Below are 15,531 nucleotides of genomic sequence, written 5' to 3' on the forward strand. Positions count from 1 at the left end.
GGCAGTAAATCAATACATTGTTCGTAACAAATCAAGGGACCCTCTTGTAATTTTGCAACCCTTTTTCTGATGAATACGTGCATTTGTTGCCCAATACATTTTATGTGTTTGGGGTGTTCATAAATTTACTTAATTAAGAAGAACTACAGAATAAATTATTTAGACTTTTTTCTGGGATCATATGGTTAAAGGTCATTGTATATAATTTGCTTAGTTTATGTCTAGCTTACATGTACAAAAATGATGCATGGCATTAAAATTTTATTTTTCAGATTCAAATTATTTAAAAAAAAAAAACATTCTTGTCCATACATATAATATTTAACTCATTTGTCGCTTAACTGTCAAAGTACGTGTAGTGCAATTCGGTTTTGGAAACGGTGTTTCACGGATGTTAAATCACTGAAACTTATAGAAAGTATTTTTCTGGACATAAAGTTTATTTGTATCTTCTGACACTTGTTACATTGATACTACTTGTTTAAAATACTGAATGATAAAAACATAAAATTGTCAGAAGCAAAGAATTCAAGAAAACGGGAACAGATATCCACCCTTTGTTTGCCAGACGAGTTTCCAGGATGCCTGAGTCACTCCTCTGCCCAGCGAAGGTCATATTAATGTCTCATACTGAGTGTGTATTCAGATATCCAGTGCATTAAATTACATCATAATAATAATAACAAAAACAATTTCTTATACACAGACCTGGAATGTATGGAAGATTTAATGGAATGACACATTTTTGAATCAAAAGTCTCTAATTCTACATGTTTTATCTACATGTATCTTTCAAGTCCAGAGGCAAAACTGCCCTGTCTCATATAGGAGTTGTTATTATACTGGCATACCCCATTCACCTGAGAGCCTGGCAAGTTCAAGAGCTGGTCTGTATGATCTATGCAGGGTCCAGATCTTATAGACAGTCTGTTGGAGGCACCATATATCTGGGAGTTATTGGGGGAGTAGCTGGCCTGGGGCACTGACAGGTGAGGAGGGGATGATGTATAGTTGTAAACCAGGTTAGAAGAAATGGCATTAGAAGGTCTGTTTATTAGGGCTCCTGCTCCATTTGGGCTGATAGATTGAGCTTGAAAGCAAGAAAGGTCTGCTACAGAACAGCTGCTGGTCATGGTCCCAATGTCCCCATTTAAGCCCAGTGAGTGATGATTCAGTTCTGATCCAGGGGATGGTTGCATTACAGACTGCTGGCTTATTAGACTGTCTATACTGAACATCCTGTGCTGACCTTGGCCAGATCCCCCAGGGACCTGGTAGTGGTGAACCATGCTTGGGTGGTGGGACTGTGTATGTATCTGATGGTTGTATCCAGACCCGACGTTGGAGTAAATGCTGTTGGGGTAAGTTGGTCTGCCAGCTGGGGTAGGGGTAAAGGCGCTGCTGTTCTGCATGTATCCCGGGTAAGTGGTTATATCTGTCCTCTTGAATCGCTTTCTCCTCCTTAGGAAGCTGCCATTGTCAAACATGTCCTCTGCTGCTGGGTCCAATGTCCAGTAGTTACCCTTACCAGGGTGTCCTGGTTCCCTGGGGATTTTGACAAAGCAGTCATTGAGGGTGAGGTTGTGCCTGATGGAGTTTTGCCATTTTTTTGAGTTCTCTCTGTAGAAAGGAAACCTTTCCATTATGAACTTATAGATGCCACCAAGTGTCAGCTTCCTCTCTGGAGAATTGGCTATGGCCATAGCAATGAGAGCTATGTAACTGTACGGGGGCTTCCCACGTTGGACTGGACGCTTTCTTCTTCTCCCACCTGGAGTGTGGGTATGCTCCTCTAGCTGTCCCGTACTAACCTCTTCCTCTGGGCTACAGATCGCTTTTGGCTCAGACTTGATGGAGACCCCTTCCTTCACTCTGATGGACCCTGGGGACTCCATAGACATGTTGGGGGATGTCCCCATTGGACTTGATGCTTCAGAGGGGGATTGCTGTGAATCTGCAGTCATGGTGCACATGCCTGAATAATAGGAGAAATTTGCCAGATTCATAAACAAAAAGCTCTCAGATTCCCCTTAGAAAATGTCATTTGGGATCTATCCAGACAGACCAGGTGCTGCAGTCCAACCTGTCTTATATAGCAGAGAGGTAATAGCCTGGCGCCTCCCAGTTTCCCATTCCAGTGTCAAAGCCCTTAATTACAATTCCCACCCATGGTATTAGTCTCTCAATAGCCTGGCTCTTAACTCTGCACAGATAAGACCCAGCCACAGAAACCTACATTTTTTCATCACACCCACCCTGGTGAGAGTTCTGCAGCGCAATAGGGGTCTTGGGGTTCTGGGGAGCAGTTGACATGGACCTTTGTGGCCAAGCTGTTTGAGGAATGGAAAGTTGGGAAACTTACGTCTCATAGATAGGGTGGCATGGTTGGGACTAGTATCATTTTTCTACTTAAAATATGACCAAGATGAAGACGAAGAGCCAGTTCGTTGGGCCTTTAGTTTTTATGACAGAGACTCAGAGTCTCCAACACCACCTGAATAAGGATTTCTTCTCATTTTGGCAAAAACTAGATTTTTAAGAGACAGTTTAATTATTTCAGGAACTCTATAGCTGTTTTTTTACTTTCTGTTAAATAGTCAACGTATTATTTCTCCTAATGATAATCATTGGTATTTTTTAATTCACCCATCTTACTTTTTACTGAATTGTAACCCTTTCTGTACTAGATACCTACTAACTGGTGTGTATGTATCTAGAGTAATACCCAAATGTTCAGGTTGTGCCGAGAGTCCTAAATATACGGAACATAGAAACTATATGAGGACATTTGTCAAAGAATCATTTTTTATGTATTTTAAATAACTTTTTTTATATTGTGCTGATCTATAGAAATATACTATATATATATATATATATATATATATATATATATATATATAAAGTTAAATATTTTCTCAATATTAATGTTTAAGAAATGCAAAGATATTTTTTCATTATAGAAACAATTGTTTTGGAGAATTCATAATTATTATTGGTACACATTAACCATTGAAAATTTCTTGTGATATAATAATGTATGAAATTAATAATTAAAAAAATATTCATTATTCGATAAACATTGTGATAAATATAAAAAATGTTTCAGCATGTTCGTTTAGCGCTAAATATTACCGTAAATTGTGTTTTCTTATCTGTCACTGGGATCAAGTAGATTAGTGTGAGTAATAGATTCTGATTGCTGGATTACAGATTCTGGTTTTAGAAGCGTGAAAATAACGCTAATTAAGGGGGTTTAAATGAATTCTTGTTAACGCCATTTATACTGTTCACAGAGTACTCGTAATCATTTTCAATACTTTTCAGCTGCAAGGAAATTATTATTTTTCTGCTAAATTTAGGGCTAAATATTTTTTCCCTGAAAAAAACTAAATCCAAACCCAAATCACATTTTATATAGATGTATCTCTGTTGTGTTTCAAAAACAGATAAACAGCTTTTTGCCTACAAGTAATGGAAGATTATATCACACTCAGTTTGCTAAAGGCTGGCTATGCATGATGAGAGCTGTAGTTCACAGAATTGATGTGCTTGGCTCTTTCAAAGATGACTTTTGTAATTGAATTCCAATAATACTCATCTGGTATTTAGAGCTTTTCTGCCAGGTTTTTTTTAATATCCAAATTAAACAAAATTCAATTAATATATGCATATACATACATGAGTAAAGAAAATCATACAATCTCTAAAATGTTTGGCAGTTTCTAAATGACTACATATAATTTTCTAATAATAAAAAACGAATAATTCACTAAAAAATGGCAAAATAATATAATGGCCCTAAAAATTGTCTTTTCTTCTTTGCAGTTAACCCCTTTATTTTTTTTCTAGTGTTTTCTTCTAGCCTGTAAGTGGCTGTATATAATATTTAACTCCAGAACTCTTAAGGAAATAGTACATGTAATAAAAATTACTAGAAAATGAGGTGCTCAGGTGGGAAAAATTCACACTGTTTGGTGGCAGGTCATGTGCCAAATGATTTTCACTTCATTCAGACTGGTTAGGATCACTTTCATAAATCAGGATTAAAGTTTTTTCTTGAATCATGAAGTCAATTAAACAGAGGGGGGTATAATCACATTTAGAATCGCCCCACACAAACACAACTTAATGTCCATAATTTCAGCCAATTGTCTCTCTTATTAAGATTTCAAGTCTAGTTTTAAAATTGGTTAAATAATATGATGTGTAAATATGTAATTTCTGTAATATAATACCATATGGTAGGGATATTCCACTGTAGTCCAATATACTTAATAAGAGAATGTAAAGGAGTCACTCACAGATTTTGAGAAACAATTAAGAAGTGTATACATTGTCAAATGTACAGCGCTGAAATTTTTTTGATAACATGTCAAAATAAAAAAATGGATCCACTGCAGTGTGTATTAAAAACATTATGGGGGTGCATGGTAGGACCCAGGACAATAGCCTGAAACCAGTTGGGCTCAAATCAGAACCCACCCATCAGAGGCTTAGACTTTCTAGATGTGACAATGGTGGGATATCATTACTGGGTTCTGTCAACAGGTATCCCACTTGGTGGCATGTTCTTATTCTCTGGTTGCCTCCATTAGTCTTCTGTATGATGAAGGATTGTGACTGGCTACTCACTGCTTACTTATGAAGCCATCCATCTTGCCAAATACAACAGGCAGAAGGACCTCCTTGCTCATGCCAAGCATTTGGTGTTAAGCTCTTAATTCCGTGTTCTTAAATTTTGTGTTCTTCATTAGCCCTTCTAATGGCTTTTTGTTACGTTCTGCAATGAACTGACCTAAGAAACAGAATCAAAACCAAACAAGAAAAACTGTATAGGGGCTGGGTCAGTTTGTTTTTGTAAGTGGCCCATAATTTTTGTTAGGGGATCGAAAGATGATAAGAGGTCTTTCTGCCCTGAATGATGAACAATTGCCATCTTGGCATTCCTTCCACCACCAATTCTGGACAATTTACCTTTGTTCTGATCCTTCTTTCCACAGCCAGTACAGCTGTATGGGGCCCAGCTTCTGGAAGGGCCCTGGGTCCCTCACATTGGTGTAACTGCCCCTTTCCTTCATACCAATGCACTGTTTTCAAGGTAGGTTCGTTGGAGTTGGGCAAGGTTCTACTACTTGAATCATATATTTGATAATGGACACATGGTATTGAAATTGTAAAAATTGTGTTGTACATATTAGTGTTTCATGGCAAATGTTTATGTAAAACAGGTAACATAAGGAATCATTTTTGTAAAACTTTTTTCCTTTTAATCAGGTTAAGCCTTGAGTGACAAGAACATGAAGAGTGCGACTAATTACACGGCCCTCTGGCAGTAATGTTACATTTTAAAAAGTATTCAGATATTGTTTCCTGCCGGAAGACTTTTCCATTCTGGGTCACTGAGATTTTGCTTCATTGAACAGACAACCTTCAACCTATCTAGCTTCTTATGCACCAAAACAGGACACATGAAGATCAAATTGGTATTTTGGTGGCACTTCATTCCCAGATTATGACCTGAGGTTGGCCTGAGACCTTTTCCATCTATCACCCAGTGTTCCTGAAAGTTATTAACAGAACTGGCACAATTCTATATGAATAGTTATATAAACTATTATGTTATATGAGAAAATGTGTTGTCATTTTATGAGGGTCTTGACTTGTGATCTGATCTATAATGGGTGGTCTCTGTTGTAGAAAAAAAAGTGTTCTACAAAAAAAACATTTTTGTTGTACAGCTGAAACATAAATCCATCATAAGGCTAATAAACTCTTACCACCTAACCTATCGTGGATATTTTTTCCTATTTCTAATGTAAAAATCAATATATAGTGAGAGGTAACTAGATTTTATTTGCAAATACATGAATACTTACTAGTAACCACAGAAGATATTTCATAGTTGTGAAGTTACTATGATGTTATAAGGAATACATAATAAAGTTACTACCTAATTGTTTTAGCCCAATGCATAAAGGTACTTTGGTAAACTAGATCCCAGCACAAAAACTAAAAACAGATTCATAAAGTATCAATCTCCTGATATGAGTTTTAAAGATTGAAATAAATCTACAAAATGTTTAACCAATCAGAAACAGACCATGAGTAGGGGAATCAACTTATCCGGATCCTAAAACTGATCATGGTTCCAGGATATTGTATGAGGAAACATTCTACCTGGCCATGAAACACAGTCCACCACAAAGGCAGCGTCTTCATCTTCTTGGCCAAACATTGCAATGTTGGTGTCTGTGTGATACTTTGTATCAATTTTGATCGTTTTGGGTCTATTGTTTGTTTTTATACTTGTTTCGCATGTGCTGCCAGTGTGTTAATAGTAATTACCTACAAGACGCCTTAGCAATTACTTGTAAGAGGATGCCTGAGGCCTTAGCACACCTCTGTCTCTGTCCATTTCCATAGCCTTCCATCAGATGGGCACTAATCTGCCTATTAGCCGAACGACTTGACAAACAATAAGCTGTGAGGAGACGTGTTCCCTGACACCTTAACACAACCCTTCTAGGCAGCTCTGTGACAATGAACATCCGGACAGTTAACATTCGCTCCCTTGCTGCCTGAGGGGCCGATAAGTCACTGGCTAACTATGGTTCCACTGGCTGTAAGGGCAATAAAAAATAAGGCTAATATTGTTAAAAAAAAAATCAGTGGGTTACACTGTGGAATATATATAAACTGCAGAGTAATCAACAGGAGGCCATTAGCGTCCATGGTGACTTTTGCCAAGGTTTGGGGTTTTAAAATATGCTTAATATATACGCAGAAGAGCAAACTATTTCCCTATCTATTCCCTTAGAATGCGTTGTGGCCTGCATTGTAGCGCGCAGAATATGCTTTTGCATTTTGCCCCAGTGCAGGAACACCAAATGTTTCTCCAAAAAGTAATTTCTTCTTTTGTAATTACTGCAAGAACTCTGTCGTTGAATATCTTGTTGCTATAAAACCATCTTCGGAACAATGAAAAACAAGTAGAAAATGATATCCTCCCAGTTAATATTCCACTTTTTGTTTCCCAGAATATTAGACATGGATCGCTTGATTAACATTTCTACCTAGAAAAACAAGAAGTCAACTAAATGCTAACAGATCAAACAGACGCTGTGTGCAAGGAAACCCAGTTTTGTTTACAAAAAAACATATTATATTGATATTACGGACTTACGGACATGCCTGGTTGCACACTAGTGGTTATAATTTACATTAATTTATTTATCTATTTATTTAGCCCCAAAAGATACACCCTATGACCCACTTCATTCAATATGTTAACGTCATAGAAAAGCATAATATTTGTTTTTAAATATGCCATGGAAACCCACTGCTTTTGTCATTTATTGGCCACTGGCCTTAAAGTGCCAGGGGCAATTTTTATCCACACTAAAGGATAGAATGAGTAGAAATAAAGCTACATGAAAGGCTCCATGGGGCACTGGTCCACCTGGCATTTTGATGGTCAGCCCAATGGCTAGTCTGGGTCTGTTTTTTCCCCCCATTGTACATACATTCAAAGCACAATTTTCATATATTAAATTAAACAAATAATTACACAATTATTTTTAAATAAAGGAAGTGTAATATTAAGAGTATAAATCACAAATATATGGACCTACAAAAAAAAAAAAAAGCATGCTTGTATAGTATTTGCTACAGAGAACGTTTTGGTAAGTATTAGTAGGTTCTAAGATCCTAAGTTTTTCCATAGTATTTAAAACTTCACCCCTATAGATGGGAAAATTGCTTGCTTCCAAGTACGACCGTGTCAGTTTTGCCACTAATATTACCGTATAGGAATGTAATCATTTACGATGTAAGTGTGTGAGATCATTGGAAAGAAAGTGAAGGAGAGCCACCTGTGATTTTAAGGTTAAAGGAACACTCAAGACCTCAACAATTATGGTGGAAATGTTTTTTTTCCAAAATCCCCCAAGCTTAGGGCATTTCCACTGAATATGCAGCATAGTATCCACTCGTAAGCACTCCCAATAACATAATGCGTTGTCATTTGGTATATCATATCCTACCAGGGCTGAGATCCCAACTACAGGAACCCTTTTTTAACCATTTTAACTTGTAGAGAGCTTCCATTCCCATCTCTGCATCATGTGTATATGTGTACGTCACCCTTTTTACGCAAGTCCACCTAAAACACCTAATTAGGGACAAAACTGGCGGGTTTCATTCATAATCTAACATAAATTGTTCTCTTGACATTCATGAACCTTAAACCATGGGGCTATTTTTGTATCTCACCTCAGCTGAAATAATAATAATCATTTTGTATTCCATGGTATTCTGTACAGGCCTGAGAAATTGCTCGAATCAGGCAGACACGTTCTGCGTGACTCAGAAATGTTGTGTGTGTCATGGAAGCCCCTAAATTACACCAAGAATTCCCCCATCAGTTTTTCAACAATAAATATGTTCATTTCCAATGTTTTGCTGATTGTTTGTCTGTTCTCGCAGATTGACCAGATTTAATCCAGATCTTACCTGATAACAGAAATGTTATCCTCGCTCGTCCTAAGTAGATAATTGTCAGATGCAAATCAATCTTTTATCAACTCTAGTGTTCATTAAGGACCACTTAGAACATCCCTTGGGACTATCTATTAACTTTAGATCCCGTGGCTGGTCGGAGAACTGTAGGGTTCCTACTCCACTTTTCATTTAAAAAGTTTGCTACCCAGATATTCTGGTTGAATAAAGTTAGTTTCAATTGATGTCAACCACAGGAACTCAGATTCTTTACTGGTCTGTTCTTTTCTAGTTTAACTAGTATTGGAACCAGATGGCCCTAAGTCTGAGAAAGAGTCTAGCAAATAGTCCCATCAAACACGACCTATTATCTCAATAAACACTTGTAATGTATTTTGGCATTCCCTGAATTCTTTAAAGAAAAATAAAGTAGTGCCAATTGGTTCTTATGGGCCATCAAACTTTGTGTTTCAAGATGACAGACAGAAAAATATATAATTTAGCTAAATTGATTTTTTAATAACATCATACCCAGGAAATACGTAAAAGTCGTGACTATGGAAAAGTAACGTACGTCACAAAGATGCTTGTCTGCAGAAACAGAGAACGCGTCTCCCAAATAAAGTAGAGTATATGTCTGCGGGTGGACCGCTCGAACTAAACAGGCAAGTGCCTAAAATTTGTAAAATAAGAGCTCCCGAAAGCTTGTCATTCCAAAATTCTGTTAGTCCAATAAAAAAGGTATTATCACAAGATACTCATTCCATCTGTTATTTTATATTGACACCACTGGACTAATACGGCTACAACCTCTACTCTAAAATAACCTTATTATTCATGTAAAAATTTTATAGGTGCAAGATGGATTCATGAAATCTTTGGGGACGCTTTATGCATCCATGAATGTAGCTGGGAATGAAGCCACCTCTCTGTCAATCATTGAACCATTGCTTTTCTAAAAGGTTTTTACCTTGCGACTTCTGCTGAGACAATAATATTTTATGAACAAGTCATGTTTTGACAAGAACGTTTATGTATCAACGATACCAAGGTGAGCGCCAAACATTAGGTTTGTTCTTCTCAAGTAGCCTCCATTGTGAGCAAGGTCTAGCCTTGATGTTTCAGTTTGGGTTGCAAGAGTGGCCTTCAAAGCAAATCATCTCTCTATTCATCACTCAACCATACAACATCAGAACTCAACACGTTACAGAAGACATTTTCATATTGCTGACATAATGCTACGTTTGGCCAAGTATACCTAAAATGGATTTCTTTCCCATTATCTAAGGAATCTCTGTGAGTTCCTGCTTCATATTCTCATCTTCCTTTGTAACAAAGTATCGGCTATTGTTCCAGTACAAAGATTCTTGCACACACCTCGGGACTTTTAGATAAACAAAGGACAGTGAGTAAGACCGACCAGTGCTCAAGTGAGATGTTAACACATTTGGACATGTGTGGGATTTCAACCCCCTATCTGCAGGAAAATCTAATGTTGGATGCCCTGGCTACGAGCAGGTCATCCTTAAAGCTCTGAACATCCCAGGCAAAAAAACGAGGCCTGAGGGGAAATGTACTGGGTCTAATCCTTTCTGCCATGCTGCATATTCATGGAACATTGTCATAACACATCAGGCTGTTTGGCCGAACAAAAGATCTGTCGGCACCCCTCCCCATTCCTCTGATGGAGCAGGAGACAAATGCTGAGTAAACACTTGGGAATCATTCACTGGGCCATTCTCATAGAGATGAGAAAGGCCTGAGTCTTTCTTACAGGCCCAGAACTGCTCAGCCTAATAAAGTACGGCCCACATCCCGTGAAAAGAAAGGCCTACGGATGATGAAAACACGGATTATCTCATTTCACTCTCCTTGTATCAAACAACTGCTTACATTCTGGGTGCACTTGGTCTGACACGCAATTACAAAAACAGCCAATTGTTCATGAAATTTTACAGATGACCTTGTTTGAGTGGGAAAACATTTGTTTCTGGCATTTAGCCCTTCTGTTTTCGCCATTTCAAAGACTTCTATTGAAAAGGTTATTGTAGTATTCTCTGGCTACTTTGTTAGTTCTGACCTGGCAATTTTTGATTTATTTATATATCGCCAATGTTTTAGGATCAGATGTGAGACAGGAGCACAGAATGGACAGTCAATATTTAACCACACATCATACATGAAATAAATGTATACGTAAAGTTTACACTATACGTTTATGAATCTAACAAAGTATTGGTAAGACATAAAGGCATAGCAATCAAGCATTCAGCGTAAAGGAGAACATTAACCAAACTAAATCAAAATAAATTAGCTTTTAAAAAGTGCAACACAATTTATTTGAGCATTAACTACAGTGCTGTGTTTAGTTCTAGAATCTTTTTGTAAACTTTTGTAAACTTTGTCTACCGACCTAGTACTCAGCATTTGATGTCATTGAGAGATATCTATGTGTCTGCTGCTCCACGGTTTGATCTATGAAGAAGAAGTACAGGACCATAACGTTGCACCCCACCAGACAGGGCTGCCATCAGGGGGATAGAACCAGTGGCAGTGTATGGGCCCTTTGTGAGCTGATCTTCTTGATTTTTCATAGGCCCCCTTATTAGGTCTCATGGCCACTAACTGGGACTGAGCACTCATGGGCTCTGGGGCACAGATGACCCCTTTCAGCAGATCAGGGCAGTGGGAGAAGCATAGGGTGGAGCAGGATAGGGGGCATTGTATTAAGAGTGATAGAATGAAATCTATAACAGCAACGATCCATAGGATTACTTAACAGTGCTGCCTTTGAATAAATTCAATATATTGATGTGAATAAATATTGCTAACTCAGCCTTTTTAATTAAGTTTGATTCATTAATTACATTCAGAATCAATGAGTTACTAGATCTCACTACACACAAGATAAGGATTCGTGTGGTCAGCCCCTGTGGTGCACACGACACCACACAAATCAAATTCTGCCTTCCTTTATTACAAGGAAAATGTATCAAGAATAAATAAACATAATATACTGATAAAAATGTATTTCAATGAAAGTTATATACAAGCAGCCCCTAGAATTTTTTTGGGAGGTGTCTACTTCAATTTTCATGGATTTATTTGGAATAAAATTTGCTTATCAGTTTGGAAACCAGTAAGCCGAAGGCAAATTTCTATATCTGTAGTTCTTCATTAGGTTTCGAGAGCAGCTGCAAAGGACTACGACGATGCGCCTAAACAAATAGGTAAGTCCAACTTTAAACTCCAGGATGATTTGAGTATGACTTGATAAAAACCTAACCTCCTGAAAAAGGTGGTTTAATGTTATAATAATAAAAAAAAGAACATTAAAACACACCTATTTGATATAAAGGTATAAGAATAATAATAAAAATGGGTTTATTCACTAAAGAAGGGTTGACAGGAGAGTTTGCAGTGTAATTTGACCCCAGTGAGCTTCTGCTGCAGAAAGTAGACGTGTCTATTGGGATTTGTAGGATTTTTTTATTTTAACCAAAATGTAGAAGAACTGATTACATACGGTGCTTTTTAAAAAGTATTCCCATTTAATTTTTAGCTACTTATGAAAACTATGGTAAGTCTCTTTAATGACTTAAAAAATGAGTTGCTCTGTGATAAAACAGTAATTTATTAACAATCTTCTCCACTATAGATCCTGTAGACTAAAAAGGGTTAAATGCGTCCAAAATCCATCTTTTATGATAAAGAAATTGAGCAAATATCTTTACCCTGAGACTGAACATGCACCTCTCTGATACTTCTGTCTGGCAGGTGAATCCCAGAGCAAACAAGGGCAGTTAATCCCCTAATGCTCTATTAAAAGGCTGTCAGTCACTCCAGGAGGTCTATACTAAGAGGTCATTATACATTGGGAGATCTTAAACCCATGTTTGACATGCCTCTGTAAGTGCTGTCAGGTTTCTCTCTCCACCGCTGCAAATGCTGCACTCCAAGCACCGATCCAAAACCCAGAAATAGCTTTGGACAATGAAAACAGATATGCGTCTCTAGGAGTCATCAATACAGCGCTGTGAAAAAGTATTTGCCTGCTTCTAATGTTCTACTTATTTGTCACATTTAAATGTTTCAGATAATACATCTAATTTTTAATATAAGAAAAACACAAAATGTAGCTTTTAAATGATCATTTCAGTTATTGAAGGTAAAGAGTTAATCAAAACCTATATCACCCTATATAGCTATTGCCCCCCTAAACCTAATAACTGGCTGTGCCTCCCTTGACGGCAGTAACGGCAATCAAAAGCTTGCGATAACTGGCAATGAGTCTTTGACTTTGCTGTGGAGGAATGTTGGCCACTATTCTTGGTCAGCCACATTGAAGGGTTCTTGGGAATGAACAGCTTTTTTTATGGTCATGCTACAGAATATCAATATATCAGGACTTTGCAGAGGTCTCTCCAAAACCTTCATTTTGTTTCTTTGGAGCCATTCAGAGATGGACTTGCTTGTGTGCTTCGTGGTCGTCGTTCTGCTGCCTAACCTAACTGTGCTTGAGCTTTAGGTCTCAAACTGATGGCTGGACATTCTCCTTCAGGATTTTCTGGTAGAGAGGAGAATTCATGGTTCCATCAATTATGGTAACTCGCACAAATCCTGAAGCAGCGAAGCAGCCCCAGACCCTCACGCTACCGCCACCGTGTTTGAGTGGTTATATGATGTTCTTATTGTGGAATGTTACGTTAGCTTTGTGCCAGATGTAACAGGACCCGTGTCTTTCCGAAAGTTACATTTTTGACTCATCAGTCCACAGAATAACATTTTGGAAAATATCAGACAAGCCTTTGTGTTCTTTTTTGGTCAACAGTGGCTTTCCCCCTAGGAACTCCCATTTTTGCACGGCCTCTTTCTTGTTGTGGAATAGTAAATACTGTGAGGACTGCAGCTCTTTACATCTGGGTTGTTTTGTGACCTCCTGGATGAGTTGTCGATTCTCTCCTGGAGTAATTTTGGTAGGTTCACCGCTGTTCCAAGATTTCTCTATTTGTAGATAATGGCTCCCACCGTGGTTTGCTGGGGTCCCAGAGCCTTAGTAATTTTGTTACCCTTTCCAGACTGAAGTCGATGTCAATGTTCTTGAACTTCATTAGATTGTGGCATCGTGTTCTGCTTTTTGAGACCCCTAAACCTGGCCCAGTTGCTAAGAAGCTCTATATCAAACAGAAAAAAATGAATCATAAGGGCCAGTCTACTGGTCCAAAAAGCCTCGCTAAGGATGCATGCATTTTTTACCTTTAATATACCCACTTATCTGCTAAAAAATCTGCGGCTTCAATTCATGACAAATTTGGCTGCTTAAAGCAGCCCATCATTGGTGGGAAATCACTCCCATTATAAATCAATGGGATCACTTTCCATGGAATGCGCAAAGGAGGGGGTCCTTTAACCTCCACGCCCAGAAACCTCACGGGAGCTAGCACTAGAGCTGGTTCATGGTAAGTATAGGTGCATGTCCACTTCTGCGCAGGAGAACCCTTCTATGAAACTCACCTGCTGGACTGATAGAACCACCACAATTTCTTTGGCAGAAAAAAACTAAACATTTAGTATGGAGATCCTTTCCTGTTTGGTTCCGAGCTACAAATTGTGTTACCGTTTTCTTGCTATGGCTGCTGAAACATGTTTTCCTCCTCGGCATTGTATCAGCCACTATATAACATATTTGTCATTAGCTTTCAAGCTCTTTCCATGCTGTACGTGAAGTGGTTATGATGGGTCAGCTCTGGTCCTTCAAAAGAGAATGAGCTACTGTAACTCTGATTCATGTCTAGCTGCAGGCACTTTCTATAAGTCTGGTTTCCCAAGATCCAATTCAAGTTCATCTGGCTGATTCTGTGGAATGTTTGACAGCTCTAAACCGGCACCTACTGCTGCCTTCCCAGGCCGAGGTGAACAGTTTAAGGATTGCTTACTCAGTGTGGTTCCCATGCTGAGCATGCAGACCGAACTCAACTCCCCATCCATGTTTTTTTAGTGTTCCTCCATGAATAAAGATAAAATAGAATTAAACACAAGTCATTCAGTAATAGCTGGACTGCAGGACCAGTTGAACCTGCCCCAGGTTTTTTTTTGTCTCTGGCACCACCCGCCAGCATGCACTTGCTTGGTTATAGAGCAGAGAATCTGGTGTGTCCCAGAACTGTTTCTATCCTGAATCTAAGATGAATCTAAGATGAGACCAAGGACTGATTGAGGTTTGAAACTTTACATCAAATTTTACGTCTCCATGTCCCCCAACTAACTCAGTTGACAAGACATCCTTATGATAGGGCAGACCGTGCTGTTGGGTCAATCATACCTGCATGACCACTTTGAATATTTTTTTTAATTTCTTTTAAATTTGACAATATTTAAAATTAAAATCAAACTTACTTAAACTTGAAATGTCAAACAATGAGCTGGATCACAAATTTAAAATTCTTAAGTAACCACTATCTATTAATGACAGCATTAGGAGCTACATTAGGCAAATGCACAAATATGATCATCTATCTATCTATCTATCTATCATCTATCAATCTATCTATCTATCTATTTATCTATCTATCTATCTATCTATCTATTATCTATCTATCTATCATCTATCTATCTATCTATCTATCATCTATCTATCAATCAATCAATCAATCTATCTATCTATCTATCTATCTATCTATCTATCTATCATCTATCAATCTATCTATCTATCTATCTATCATCTATCAATCTATCTATCTATTATCTATCTATCTATCTATCTATCTATCTATCTATCTATCTATCTATCATCTATCTATCTATCTATCTATCTATCTATCTATCTATCTATCGATCTCTATCTATCTATCTATCTATCTATCTATCATCTATCAATCCATCTATCTATCTATCTATCTATCTATCTATCTCTATCTATCTATCCCTCTATCTATCGGACAGGTGCAATGTGTGCAAAAAACTCACAAAAACACAACATTCCTCTCTTATCCCACAAATCTGTTATCATCAACTTTGTTTACATGGCAGATTAGA

The 15,531-nt window shown here is 37.8% G+C and overlaps 1 protein-coding gene across 1 annotated transcript; it reads right to left on the minus strand.

The window, feature by feature from the left end:
* Positions 1–779: 779 nt before the first annotated feature.
* On the minus strand, positions 780–2,006 carry LOC149288509 (forkhead box protein E4-like). The gene has a single exon (XM_089491818.1). It carries the CDS (start codon positions 2,004–2,006, stop codon positions 780–782), a length of 1,227 nt encoding a protein of 408 aa, XP_089347944.1.
* Between the last annotated feature and the right edge of the window lie 13,525 nt (positions 2,007–15,531).

This window comes from Sceloporus occidentalis, unplaced genomic scaffold, assembly GCF_023333645.1.
Source record: "Sceloporus occidentalis isolate IW3139 unplaced genomic scaffold, rSceOcc1.0.p SCAF_51, whole genome shotgun sequence".
Taxonomy (NCBI): domain Eukaryota; kingdom Metazoa; phylum Chordata; class Lepidosauria; order Squamata; family Phrynosomatidae; genus Sceloporus; species Sceloporus occidentalis.